At 53.9% G+C, this 13,900-nt stretch overlaps 4 protein-coding genes across 4 annotated transcripts; 2 read left to right on the top strand and 2 right to left on the bottom strand.

Annotated features, from left to right (window-relative positions):
* Positions 1 to 11: 11 nt before the first annotated feature.
* Positions 12 to 2,729, bottom strand: MYCGRDRAFT_110807 (uncharacterized protein; the record flags this gene model as incomplete). The annotated part of the gene is made up of 5 exons (XM_003849400.1): positions 12 to 1,076; positions 1,272 to 1,303; positions 2,056 to 2,204; positions 2,525 to 2,552; positions 2,711 to 2,729. The coding sequence occupies 5 exons, from the start codon at positions 2,727 to 2,729 to the stop codon at positions 12 to 14; spliced, it is 1,293 nt and encodes a 430-aa protein (XP_003849448.1).
* Positions 2,730 to 3,278: 549 nt separating this feature from the next.
* Positions 3,279 to 5,224, top strand: MYCGRDRAFT_75699 (uncharacterized protein; the record flags this gene model as incomplete). Its single annotated transcript, XM_003849610.1, has 4 exons — positions 3,279 to 3,689; positions 3,742 to 4,427; positions 4,478 to 4,797; positions 4,856 to 5,224. The coding sequence occupies 4 exons, from the start codon at positions 3,541 to 3,543 to the stop codon at positions 5,222 to 5,224; spliced, it is 1,524 nt and encodes a 507-aa protein (XP_003849658.1).
* A 773-nt stretch (positions 5,225 to 5,997) lies between these two features.
* MYCGRDRAFT_75696 (uncharacterized protein) lies at positions 5,998 to 10,756 on the top strand (the record flags this gene model as incomplete). Its single annotated transcript, XM_003849611.1, has 2 exons — positions 5,998 to 8,898; positions 8,951 to 10,756. The coding sequence occupies 2 exons, from the start codon at positions 5,998 to 6,000 to the stop codon at positions 10,754 to 10,756; spliced, it is 4,707 nt and encodes a 1,568-aa protein (XP_003849659.1).
* A 75-nt stretch (positions 10,757 to 10,831) lies between these two features.
* On the bottom strand, positions 10,832 to 12,515 carry MYCGRDRAFT_110804 (uncharacterized protein; the record flags this gene model as incomplete). The annotated part of the gene is made up of 2 exons (XM_003849399.1): positions 10,832 to 12,360; positions 12,416 to 12,515. The coding sequence occupies one exon, from the start codon at positions 12,025 to 12,027 to the stop codon at positions 11,077 to 11,079; it is 951 nt and encodes a 316-aa protein (XP_003849447.1).
* Positions 12,516 to 13,900: the final 1,385 nt, after the last annotated feature.

The raw sequence follows: 13,900 nt of genomic DNA, 5'->3' as shown, positions 1-13,900 counted from the left end.
AGGGTATACATCTACATTCCTCCCCATTCGATACAGAAGGCGCGCACGTTGCCTGATTCACTGTCACTAGCCTCTTTCTTCGGCTCTTCTCCACCAACCAAGAAGCCCTTCTTGACTCCCGTGCCCAAGCGACCACCGCCGACGAGGTCGAGAAGGTCGAACTCCTGGTCCCAAGACATGCCATTGCACAAAAAGTGTGAGTGGAAGCGAAGCGGGTCGCCGGGGTAAGCCATGTATTGACAGCCAAATCGAAGACCTGGCGCCATGAAGTAACCTTTCTCATGCAGATGCTTGTACACGGGATATGAGTCAGGAACTCTGGGAAGCTCCAATGACTCTCCATTGGTCGGCGGTTGCGCTTGCAGAGGAGGATGCGAGGTCGTTGGCGTGATACCATATGGCTCCGGGCCTGTTGAGCTCTCGGTCGTTGAGATGACAGAGGAAGCTGCTTTGGGAGGTCCACTGGCGGGAGGCGGCCCGAAGAGGGACTCCTCGTCACTGGCTCCAACGGGTGGAGTCGGTGGAGCAGAAGCGGTGACCGAGCCGACTCTTCGTGCCGCAGGCCTCTTCTTCCTGTTGGGATCTGGCGTGAACATGTCGTCCGGTATGTCGTTCCAATCTCCGCTGGCCGCTCCCAACTTCTTCAGCGCTGCCTTTTTCCTGTCGTCGCTCTTCTTGGTGGCCTCGGCTGCTGCGCTCAACCCTTGCTTTCGCAAAGCGGCTTGAAACGCTTTCCTTTCGTCCACACCGAGGCCGCCACCGAGAAAGCTCCGCTTGTGCTCAGCCACGTCGTCTACAATGTGTGCCACCTTTTTCTCGACCAGCAGACGTGCTTCTTCCGGCATGAGCTCGAGAGGCAGACCCAGGAATACGTTCTGCTGGGATGCCTGCGGGAGCGTGCCGATGAGGACACCCGAGATGTTGTGCTCCCTACGCAGGTACGTGACGATGTTAACATCGTACAGCATGTATCGGTGGGCGACTTTGGAGATGGCAATCGGCTCAGATACAGTTGTTGACCCATTGGCCGCTGCGTTCGTGCTTGCTGCCATGTTTTCGTGGGCTGTGTAAGAGACCTAAACGTCCAGTCAGTTCGTGCTCGATTCCAATGAGCAAATGCGTTGAGTATCGTGGATCGAGAGTGGATATCATAAAGAGCATAGCAATTTTTCTTCGTCAAGAGCGTGTAGCTTCAGGGGATTGACAGATTAAAAGTTTCTTAATCATTTGACCGAGCGTGTGTTGATGGGAGAGAGGAGTGGTGGCCATACCTGTTGTGACGCTCGTGTTGTCAAACGACGAGCTGCTGTGGTGTGTTCAACTCATTGTGATGGTGAGGCTGGGAAAGGAAGGACGACGGATTGTGTCAAAAAAGCCATGTCTTACTTCCTAGCGCCAAGGACGCTCGGACGCAGCTTCCTCAACTGAAAATCTTCGCATTTCGCAGCTTCCTCTTCGACATCAACTTCATTCCACACATCAAAATCATCCACCCGGCGCATCAATGATGGTTTTGGCATCTTCCGCATGCGCGATCTTGTCGACGATCTTCATGGAAGCTGCATTTACGATGCGATGAGCTGGCATGTCTCAGACGCTATGGGCTCCATCGCTTCGTGCTATGGTATTGAACTCAATACTGCGCCGACCACGCCTTGGTTTGTCGCCTGATGTTTGGTCCAGCGAGGCATTTGTACGTCCAACACCTCGTTTCAACTCTCTCCCGAATGATGAGCCTATCACAACCGTTCTGGAGACACTTCATGATCTACGAACAAACATGCATCACCATCTGACTCTTCCTCTTCTCCGCCACTTCGATGAGCAATTTACACCGGCACGCAATCGATACTCACAGTGTCCCAGACATCCATTCAATCCTCTGCTAAGCCGCCCATTCCACAACACGGTTCCCGCTTGCTTTCGACGGTACGTTTGAGCACCTCTCTACCCTCCCCACTTTCATGATGATCGGTTTTTCCAGTTCTGCTACCGAAGCAAAACATTATGTGGATATTGTACCTTTACCAAAACTTTGTCTGATCCGAACAATACCTTGAAACTTCATTCTTGCACGCATTTGATGGACTTGGCTAATCGAAGACGCCACAGATCCGTCACCTCGGACATCGATCAACGCGCACACGACCGCCACCCGCACCTCCGAACAAATGGTAAGTCGACCTCGAGTCTTCATGCCCTCACTACAAAGATGATAGCACAGTCTTATCCATTCCACGAACCCTTTGGTAGCATCACCTTCCGAGTCCTCCTTCCTTATACCGTACCGCCAAAGTCTCGACCGCGGCGGGATGATCGGTTGTGGAGTTGTGGTAAGCATGCAACGCTTCGGCTGAGCATGTGATGCCGCGCAATGGGACTTCAGAGCATTGAATCACACTGTCCGTCTTGGACTTTGTGAGGAGATGCCGGCGGGTGGGCATGCGTAAAAACGGCTTGACTGAGACCCGACGAACATTCACCATTGATCAAGCACTACTGGCTTCTTCAAACATGCACTTACTTTTGCATCACAGATTTCAATTGTCCGCCTAGACCTGGTGAGCATACAGGCGCTCACTCGTTGTGGACATTCCGTCCGTCGATGCTTGCATGGCACCAAGCTTTAGATGATCTACTTCTCCTCAGGTAAGGCGTGAATGTGATTTGTCTGGTCGCCGTGCCCGGCCCACATCCAACTTGGTTCTACAGGTGTCGATGAACTGCATTTTCGCTGGCCTTTTAAAGGCTTCCACACTCCGCAATCCCAAATGGTGATACATCTATCCAGGATATTGTAGCATGTGCGAGTTGCAGGCCATGGGCGTCTGCAGAAGATAACAACCCACAACTTGAAGTTCAACTGCCTCCTTCGGCAACATTGTAGGCGTGCCCTCATTCAACAGTGCCCCGCGTGATCCAAGCCGGAAGATCTGCGTTTGAACGGTTGTGGCTGTGTGGCGTCTTCATAAATATGTTTGAGTTTCGGCAGAAGGTTTGTGGAAAATGTTTGGGCTCGTCATCAGAATGTCCTGTCCATTTGTCTCAATAATCATGAACAAGCCTCGTGGCTACGATTATTAGTGGCGCTGCTTCGAAGCGGCGGGTTACTGTCGTTGTAATAACCTGCTGTTATTGTAGAGTGGAGGATGAAAGAGGCGAGACTCCCACGTTTGGTTCTGGCGACAGGGGTCAGCTCCTGAAACGTTCGAGCGCTCCGCTGCAAGTTGTTCCGTACCTGATATTTCGACAACACCACATCAACGCCCACACAGGACTCTCTTGCTCGATTCCACTTTGCAGGAGAACTGACTCGAAACCGCACGCGACGCTCATCGACTAGGCGTTCGCAGAAGTCAAGAGAGCACGCGACGCCAAAAAGTGAGAGCCGCCCTGGAGGACGCGCAATCGCACGACCCGAGACATCCTCGACCCTACGACGACCGACCGCCTCGCACACAACTCAGGAGCAATTGGCGAGCAACTCTATTAGCCAACAAACATCTATGCTTTGCGCAATTTCCATAAACTCCACGACATATGCTCCCCTCTTATGTCTCGTCGGCCCAGCAAGAGAAGATGAACAGGCATGGATATGGAGGCAGCAATGGCACACCGCGAGGAGCTGGAGCATACCCTATGGGCAGCAATAAAACCGGGTTCAGTATAAGGCCGGACAAATATGAAAAGTGAGCATTTCGCAGGAGAGAAGACGCCGGGTTGAGTGCTGACATTTTGAAGATACCAGCCACGGTCGTCCCGGGGGTTGTCCTTGCGGCGAAGAAGCACGCTTCTGCGAGTCGGAGGCGCATGTACGCTGATACTCATACTGATGATCGTGTTCCCGTCCCTCCGACCGGGTTTCCTCGTTGCGCCGCTTTCGATGGGCCTCTTATCCAGCGGGGACCCATTCCAGCTCGAGACAGTCCGATACTACGATCTTTCCCATGTCGGCGGAACGAGTCGCGGCTGGGAGCGGGAAGAGCGAATACTCTTGTGTGCTCCGCTCAGAGATGCAGCGCCGCATCTCCCGATGTTCTTCTCACATCTACGAAATCTCACCTATCCGCACAATCTCATTGATTTGGCCTTTCTGGTTGGAGACAGCAAAGACAACACATTACCTATACTTTCGGATCTACTGGCGGAGCTGCAGGCGCAGCAGGATCCCAAAATGGCATTTGGGGAGATATCGGTGATTGAGAAGAATTTTGGACAGAAAGTCGATCAGGATGTGGAGAGTCGACATGGCTTTGCCGCGCAGGCCAGTCGGAGAAAGAGCATGGCACAGGCACGCAACTGGCTGCTTTCGGCGGCACTGAGGCCTACACATAGCTGGGTATATTGGAGAGACGTGGATGTGGAGACGGCGCCGTTCACGATTTTGGAGGACTTGATGAGGCATAACAAGGATGTCATTGTCCCCAGTACGTATTGCACAGGGATCAGGACGTGGATAATACTGACCGCAGAACAGACGTCTGGAGACCGCTACCGGACTGGCTGGGCGGAGAGCAACCGTACGATCTCAACAGCTGGCAGGAGTCTGAAACGGCGCTGGCGCTCGCGGAGACTCTCGATGAGGATGCAGTCATTGTGGAGGGATATGCCGAGTATGCTACCTGGAGACCGCATTTGGCATACCTTCGTGACCCATACGGCGATCCAGACATGGAGATGGAAATTGATGGGGTAGGAGGTGTCAGCATCCTGGCAAAAGCGAATGTTTTTCGAAGTGGCGTGCACTTCCCAGCTTTCAGCTTCGAGAAGCACGCGGAGACTGAAGGGTTTGGCAAGGTGAGATCTTGCCTGAAAGCGTTATACGGCGCAGCATACTGACGACTTGAACGCACAGATGGCCAAACGCATGAAGTTCTCCGTGGTCGGACTCCCTCACTATACCATCTGGCATTTGTACGAACCTAGCGTGGACGACATCCGCCATATGGAGGAGATGGAGCAGGAGCGCAAACAGCGCGAAGCAGAGGAGAAGCAGAAGAAGGAACGCGCGGAGAAGATTCAGAACCAATTCGAGGTGGCAGCAGACAAGACCCAATGGGAGAAGGACAAGGAGCAGATGAAGGGCATGACCGAGGCTGAAGCTGCCAAACGAGCTGCCAAATTGGCCGCGCGGAAGGCTGAGGCGGTTGTTGACAAAAGCTCTGGCGACCAACATGCACCCGAGAAACAAGCCGAAGAGGCTGCACCACAAAAAGCAGGATGATGGAAGGTAGAGCTCGGTGAGGAGCATCCGGCTTCTCCGCATCACGCTTCCTCGATTCGGATCTTGAGCTCGGGTCAACCGAATAGACAACGTGGCCACTGGACTGGTGGACTACCGCCTCGACCTGTCTCCTGCAACATCGAGGGCCGGTCGAATGAAGACCACGTTACGGCCTGCGAGGCTGAAGCCGCATTCGGGGACAGGTCGAGGGCGGCCTCAGCGTATACTTGAACGAACACGATGATGGAGAATATGGAGAAAAACATAAGCAATCGGGGGCAGATCACAATGCCTTGCGGCAATGGCTGTTTCGGGCATGGGACATTATAGCGGAGCATGAGCCTACACATGGCTGAATAGATGACTTAGAACGTGTTCGGATCGTACAAAAGACTTTCAAATTGACCTTCTTCACGGCTGTAGCCTCCTTGCATGCATGTGTCGTGTGCTAGTTAATCTGCAAGACTAACAGCTGTCTTCGGCTGATCTCCACGATCTTGGCGCGTGTTGTCTTCAACCCATGCTTCACGGACTTGAGGCTTGTTTCCGCTCTCTGTAATAACTTTCTACAACTCCGACTCAATCGTTCGGAACGAAGTGGTCAGGTCTTCGCGAATGCTAAATGGCTTGTACTTCGTCAGTGCAATAGACTACGGCATCACGCGCCCGGAGAAATAATACAGCCTCCCCGGAAGCCGAGACATTGAGCTGGAAGAGGCCTATCTGGCCACTCTCGAACGATCAACCTGCTCTTGCCACGATTGACTGCTCCCATGGCGGACAGCATACTCGAAGGTCAACGGGTCATTACCGTCGCCATCGATCCCGTCGCCTTGGTCGTCACAGAATGCATTACCGTCACGTCTGCGATGCGCAAGCACGCCCGATGGGCACACTCTTCCATATCCTCCATTCTCGGCGGCAGCAACTCTCCTCGAGGCTCCACAAGCGATGCTCGCGACGCGAACCACATTCGAAATCGAGCTAGCAGCAAGATTGATCTGATCGAGGATGGCGGACTACTATCCTCACGGTGGGGCCTTCGCGGCAAGAAGGGGCAGAGCATGCAGGACAACCCATTGATGAGTGCTTTCGCGAAGCTACGCGCGGATCTGAAGCATTGCAAGGATATACAAGAGTTCGATACGCCGAGTCTTCTGCAGCCGTTTCTTCAGGTCATTCGAAGCTCAAGTACTACCGCTCCAATCACGAGTCTGGCACTCATTGCGATCACGAAGATGCTGGCTTATAACATTGTGAATCCGAGGAGTCCAAACTTCAGCCATGGCATGCAGCTGCTGGCAGCAACTGTCACGCACTGTCGATTCGAGGGAGACAATAGCCCGAGTGATGAGGTGGTGTTTCTCCGGATATTGAAGTTGATGGAGGATATGATCTGCGGGTCTTCGGGAGAAGTGCTGGGTGACCAGAGTGTCTGTGAGATGATGGAGTGCGCGTTGTCAATCTGCTGTCATCTGAGAATGAGCGAGGTCTTGAGACGAAGCGCGGAGATCAGCATGGTTACAATGTGTCAGACCATCTTTGGCAGGCTCAAGACACTGGAAGCAGAATTTGGAGAAGAGGTGAATACCATGGAGGATTCAGTACCGCAGCAGGACATGGACGCCGCGAAAATCGACTCCTCGCCGAATGGAGATCATGGACCGGACTCGATGAAGCAGATGCGGACAAATTCGAGCTTGGAGGTCGCTGCAAGCAATACAGACCGATCGTCGATTGATGCAAATACAAGTCAGCTTGATCTGTCAAGACCAGAAGGGGAGGATGGAGAAGTGATCGACGTGAAGCCGTATGGACTGCCTTCGATAAGAGAGTTGTTTCGAGTATTGTCTGATCTTCTGGACCCACACGATCGTCAAAGAACCGACACACTCCGCGTCATGGCTTTGCGAATAGTCAATGTCGCCTTGGAGGTTGCAGGCCCGAGCATCGCAAACCATCCAAGTCTGGCGTCTCTGGCAAAGGACACCATGTGCCGAAATCTCTTCCAGCTGGTCCGCTCGGAGAACATCGCCATCCTGCACGAATCGCTTCGAGTTGCCGGAACTTTGCTTGCGACTTGCAGAAACGTGCTTAAACTTCAGCAGGAGCTCTTCTTGTCATACATTGTCGCCTGCCTACATCCTCGAGTCCCAATCCCAGATGAGCCAAATATCGACCCGTCACTCTACGCCGGAGTACCACAAGCTCCTACACTGGTACGGCCCCAAGCGGCCGGGCCTGCTGCAACTCCCAGTAGTGGTCGTTCGACGCCTGTTCCCGTTCGAGATCGACAAAAGCTGGGCATGGAAGGCGGATCTCGCAAACCTGATGCTCGGGAGGCTATGGTCGAGAGCATCGGCGGTCTTGTGCGCGTTCCGAGTTTCATGGCCGAGCTTTTCGTCAACTACGACTGCGAGGTTGACAGAAGCGACTTGTGCGCAGACATGGTCGGCTTGCTCTCCAGAAATGCTTTCCCAGACTCGGCAACGTGGAGTACAACGAACGTGCCGCCTCTTTGCCTAGACTCTCTGCTAGGATATGTTCAATTCATCGCCGAGCGAATGGACGAGAAACCAGTCGTGGATGGTCTTCCTGACAAGAAGGAGCTGCAAGACCGCAGAAGACAGAAAAAGGTCATCATCAAAGGCGCCAGCAAGTTCAACGAGAATCCAAAGGGCGGGCTGGCATATCTCGCTGCGCAAGGCATCATTAGCGATCCCAACGATCCACATTCCGTGGTGAAGTTCCTCCACGGCACAACTCGAGTAGACAAAAGGGTTCTCGGCGAGTACATCTCGAAGAAGTCCAACGAACCCATTCTTGACGCATTCATGGATTTGTTCGACTTCAAGGATCATCGAATCGACGAAGCGCTTCGGCAATTGCTCAATAGCTTCCGTCTACCTGGAGAGGCTGCACTCATCGCGCGAATTGTGACGGTATTCAGCACGAAGTACTTTGAAGTCGCGAAACCCGAGCACATTGAGGACATCGACTCGGTGTTTGTGCTGACTTATGCGATTATCATGTTGAACACGGATCAGTACAACCCCAACGTCAAAGGCCAGAACCGAATGAAGTTTGAAGACTTTGCTAAGAACCTGCGCGGCGTTAATGGTGGTAAATCGGACTTTGACCAAGGTCTTCTTCAAGAGATCTACGACGCCATTAAGAGCCGTGAGATTGTTCTTCCCGAAGAGCACGAGAATAAGCACGCCTTTGAGCACGCTTGGAAAGAGCTGCTCGTCAAGACCGCAACCGCCGAGGATCTGGTCATCTGTGAGACGAACCTGTATGATGCGGACATGTTCTCAGCTACCTGGAGACCGATCGTCGCGACGCTAAACTACGTCTTCGTTTCGGCGACCGAAGATGCGGTATTTCAGAGAGTCATTGCCGGCTACAACCAGTGCGCGCAGATCGCGGCCAAGTATGAGATTAGCGAATGTCTGGATTACATCATTTTGTCGCTGGCGAAGATCAGCTCGCTGGCAACTGAGACGCCCCCAAGCACTAGTCTGAATACTGAGGTCCAGGCGAGTGGGAAGAGCATCATGGTCAGCAAATTCGCAGTCGATTTTGGTAGGGACAACAAGGCTGAATTGGCGACCTTGGTACTCTTTCGAATCATAAACGGGCACGAGGGTGCAATTCGGGATGGATGGACACACGTAAGTTTTGGCGCTCATTGGAACATTGACCATTTTGCTAATGCTCTTGCAGATCGTCAGAATCATTGTCAACCTCTTTGTCAACTCTCTGATTCCGACATCATTCACCTCCATCTCACGCGATCTGGATCTCCCTGCTATACCTCTGCAATCTCCGGCACAAGTCATTGAGCGCAATGAGAAATCCACAGATGTTGGACTTTTCAGTGCATTCACAAGCTACGTCAGCAGCGTCATGAACGACGAGCCGCCGGAGCCAAATGAGCAGGAAATCGAGGCAACGTTGACCACAGTCGACTGCATCAATGCTTGTCACTTCGAAGAGATACTCGGGAACGTCAGCGAGCTACCAGTCGCGTCACTCAAGTCGTTGACCATGTCACTGCTCGCGCACCTGCCTGAGCAAGGCTCTCCCAGGGTGATATCGGTCAAACCAGAGCTCCCGTCACCGCGCACGAACGGCACGAAATCGTCAGCAGACCAGCCGGAGTACAATCCGGCAGTTGTCTATGTTCTGGAATTGGCGACAATACTAGCATTGAGAGACGAAGAAACGATCAACACTCTAGGCGCCGACGTCGCCGAGGCACTGCAGAGTGTGATTGGAGATTCTGGTCGATTGCACCCAGTCGCGCTGAGCAGGACAGTGTTCTATCTGCTCAGTCTTCTTCGAGCAAGCAACGACCACGGTTACATTCGCGCACCGGTCGTTCTGCACGGCATTTCGAGCTTCCGCGAAGAGGTTCTGAAGCAGTGCGCTCAACCCGTACTGAAAGGTCTCCATGGCTGCATCAGTGGCCCTGCCGAACTCAAGAACGAGTTGGCATCAAGTCCGGATTTCTGGGCGGTGCTTCATAACTTGCAACCACAGCCCGATGCTGCGGCTCTGGTGTTCCAGATCTCGGAGTCTGTTGCAGACGGGCCGAACCCTGCAATCACGCCGGACAATTACGATGCCTGTGTCGCTTTGCTCAATGCGTTTGCCACTGCTGGAAGTGTCGGCGCCGCTCGAGAACAAAAGTCGGGCAAGCGTGGCTCGCGACAAGCATCACCGCCGGAAAAGCCGGCCAAGAAAGACGAAGCGGTCGCGAGAGGCACGCGCGCCATCTCCATCGTTTCATCGCTCGCCCGCCGCGTGCCGGTTCTGATTAAGCAGTCACAGCTTGAGACTAACGAGGCATGGAGAGCGTACTGGTCGCCCATCTTCCGCTGTCTAGCCACCCAATGCGTCAATCCCTGCCGCGAGATCCGCCAGCAAGCATTCTCTTCCCTGCAACGCTGCTTGCTGTCTTCCGAACTCGCCTCTCCCGATCACACCGAATGGACGAACATCTTCGGTGAGGTCCTCTTCCCTCTCATCAACCAACTCCTCAAACCTGAAGTCTACCAGACCGACCCCGCTGGAATGGCCGAAACCCGCGTGCAGGCGGCACAACTTCTGTGCAAGATCTTTCTCCACTATCTGGTATTGCTCAGCGAATGGGACGGCGTGCTTGACCTTTGGATCAAGATCCTCGCCATCATGGATCGGTTCATGAACTCGGGTCAAAGCGACATGCTGGTCGAAGCCGTACCGGAGTCGCTGAAGAACATTCTGCTAGTCATGAGCAGCGGCGGGCAGCTTGCTCCGCCGCCTGCTGATGGCGACAAAGACGAACGTTCAGAGACACAGCAGAAGTTGTGGGCAGAGACTTGGGAGAGGCTGCACAAGTTTTTACCCGATCTGATGCCGGAGGTCCTTCCTGAGGCGCCCAACAAGCCAAAGGCTGCGAATTTCGTCGTTCCTGTGAAGACCGAGACGGAGGAAGAGGCGCCCAAACTGAATGCTTCGAACGAGGCCGAGCCGACCGCTGCATAGCGGTACCGGACTTGGTCATGCGGGAACTGTACAAGAGCGGGATTTTGCATAGCGAGGGCGTTGGTCAGCGCGAATAGATGATGAAGGGCAATGGTCTTAGCGTAGGATATGTAGAATAGTGAACGAAATATTCGTCACCATTTTGCGCCGAAGAGCGCTGTTGTTCTGCTTCCCCGTGTGCTCTATGTGGCTCCTCCTGCCCACGACTATTATAGTGGTATCAATGTGGCAAATCTACATCCTCCTGTTCCTCTATTCGTACAGCTTCTGGGTGATGGGATTGAGCGCCTAGCTCAACAGTCATGCGCTGACCTAAGCCCTCACCGATGCAGCACATCATCTATATCCATTCTCCGTCTCTTCTTTGGCGACTCCTGTCTGCCATCTTCGTCTGACTCGCTCCGTAGCAGCGGCGCCTGTCCACTCGGGAGTGCAGGAAAAGGGCCCGCGGTTGGATATGGGCTTTGCAATGGCGTTCGATTCCCCACGATCGGCGGTAGCTGTAAACTTGGTGGAGGTACGGGCACCGCTTGGGTTTCTCGTGAAGAGGCGCGTGGCGTGAACGCCGTTGTTTCTGTCGGCGGTTCCGCGATTGAAAGTCTAGGCGTGCCTAAAGGAGTGGTCTGATAAGCTGGGTAAACCGATGCTTGTGAGACCTGTCGATGAAGCGGTGGCATTGGAAGATGTGGCGGCGGATATGATCTAGGCATTTGCTGTACTGCAGGACGATTTGTCTGCGGCGTGGGTTGTGCGGGTAGCATTGGAGTTTCGGTATATGGTACGAATCCTGCTCGCTGCGGGCGATCAGGTGGCGAAGTTCGCATGCTGTGGCTGTCCGGAGGACTTCTTCCAAAGGCAGGAGGGTTGACCTGAGGTTGTGCAGGCATTTCCACTGGTCGAAAACTTGGAAGCGTTACCGCGACGAAGTATGCGTTGGCCTTTCCCAGTCTAATACGTGCCGGAAACGGTGCTTCTGATGGCCCTCCTTGTAGTCGATGCCACGTGTACGTGCCGTCGTCAAAGCCGTGGGTGTACCGATCGACGTCCAATTCGGAAGCACCGCCCAGAGGATCGTGACCTTGTTGCATGATTGGAGGCATGTACACAGGTTCTCGTGCTTCTCGTTCTGCTCTTAGACGGTTCCGAAGGTTGAAGAAGCTTTCGCCGTCCGCGAAGCCCGCAAGGTCGCTGATCTGCCTGCCGATTGGATCGCGTCCACCATTCATTATCTGCCGGAATGGACCGTTCGCCTTGATCACGAGTAGATCCATGTTTAAGTAAGCGGTAGGAACTTCATATCTGGCTGTGGTGCTGGTGGGCTGATACCCAAAGGCAGGCTGTAGTGTAGTTTGCTGTCGTGGGAAGTGGTGCGGCGGGCTCGGTTCAAAGGCTGAGCCTTCGCTGCCTTGTGAGCGGATCGAGCGGAAAGACTCTGTACGCCGATGTCGAGGGGCAGCAATTGGTCGTGATGGAGCGATGATGTTTCCCGCGGCGATCGTCGAGAAGGACCGAGCTTGTGCTGCTAATTGCTCGGCCTTGAACTCGCCCTCCTCTCGTAATCGCGGTCGGCCGCGCTTTTTGTGCTGCACGTCGACGCAACTGTCCTAATGTACGAGTCAATGTAGGCCGGCGAGTAGTAGAGGCGTAAAGGGCGCGTACCTGCTTTCCAGAAGCGACACAACGCGTGCACGGGCGGCCGACATCGCAGCTGAGGTGTGCTCTTTTGCAGTTGATACATGCCGAAGCTACGTGGGCTTTCGATTTGCGCCCTCCACGCGAACTTGTTGAGTGATGAACACTTGAAGTCGAGGATGCTGACTGCACGAAAGGTTGCGAAGTTGGTTGCAATGAATAGGGTCCTGGTTGAAATGTAGACGGTCCTGGTATGTTGTGACTAGCTTGTTCTTGTTGGTGAGCGGATGGCATGTGGAGCGCATGGCCCGGGAGAGGCCTGTCGATCTCGTAGTGCCGTCGTATAGGATCGTAAAATGGTGAAGCAGGTGCAGTCGCCGCGAGCGCTAGCGTAGACATTGGAGACGGACTACTGCGAGGAGCTGCACTTGCAGAGACTTGCGCGTCGCGGATTGAAGAGACAGGTTCATGATGAGGTATCCTCGGTGGGGATGGAGGGCTCGACATCGACGACAGAGGATCTGAAACCTTTCCGCAGCGAACCAGACGGATGAGTAGGCGTAATTTGCGTTTCACGCTGTCCAGAGATCCGCCGCCGAGGTGCTCTCTGAGTGAGAGACAGAATGCAATGAACGGGACGGTCCCGTCAATCATCGCTCCCGTCTGACCCAGCCTGGTCTGAGTTTGAGCAAGGGGAATGTTGCCTTTTTCTCCGAGATATGAGTCGCTCGGTGGGATGAGCGCGGTAGCTTAGAGTATTGACATGTAGTTCCGAATCTACAACGTTTGTCTTGTGCGATACCAGGCGAAGGAGAGTTAATTCGTGAATGGCGCCCGCAAGCGGTCAACGGAGTGAGATTGAAGCGTCAGCTTGTTGGTGAGTCTCATGGTATTCGTTCGGAGGCCCCCTCGGGTAAGGTCGCGGCCTAGTCTTGCTGGTACCAAAAGTCAGCCCTAGTGGCCGGGCCTTTTTTGCGATGATGGATGTGAGACTTTCGTCAGTGGTGACAATGTCTTGAACAGCAGCCGCGAACTGTGAGTTGTGCGGCGTAGAAGCAACTGCGACAGTGTCCTGAGCGGTTCAGGAAAAGACATCCGAAACACCTTCCAGTGCATAATCCATGCAGTCAAGCGCAACGGCTTGGCTGCGAGCTTTCAGTGCAGGAGCGGACCGCAGAATAGCCAGCCACGATCGGGCGGATTGATGTGCTGCTTCCAAGATCGAAGCCTCGACCAGAGGTCAATGGGTCGTAGCGTCCGTCGGTGTAGAGGCTGATTCCACGTGGCTATGCTGAAAGATGGCTGCTCGTAAGTCCAAAAGGGCAAATCGTTGTACTCCGGCTTGTGGTTTGAGACATTCCCTCTGTGATGAGCTGCGGGCTTAAGCAGAGTTTTCCGGAAACGTTGGCGAAAACGTTGGTACTGTGTATACAGATCACATCAGCCGGACATGCTGAAATCGTGCTTAGCGAGGCTTGACCCGGTCAACATGTCCCGACAGTCCTTCGGCGA

This window comes from Zymoseptoria tritici, chromosome 9, assembly GCF_000219625.1.
Source record: "Zymoseptoria tritici IPO323 chromosome 9, whole genome shotgun sequence".
Classification (NCBI taxonomy): domain Eukaryota; kingdom Fungi; phylum Ascomycota; class Dothideomycetes; order Mycosphaerellales; family Mycosphaerellaceae; genus Zymoseptoria; species Zymoseptoria tritici.
This window is presented reverse-complemented; position numbering and strand designations above follow the sequence as displayed.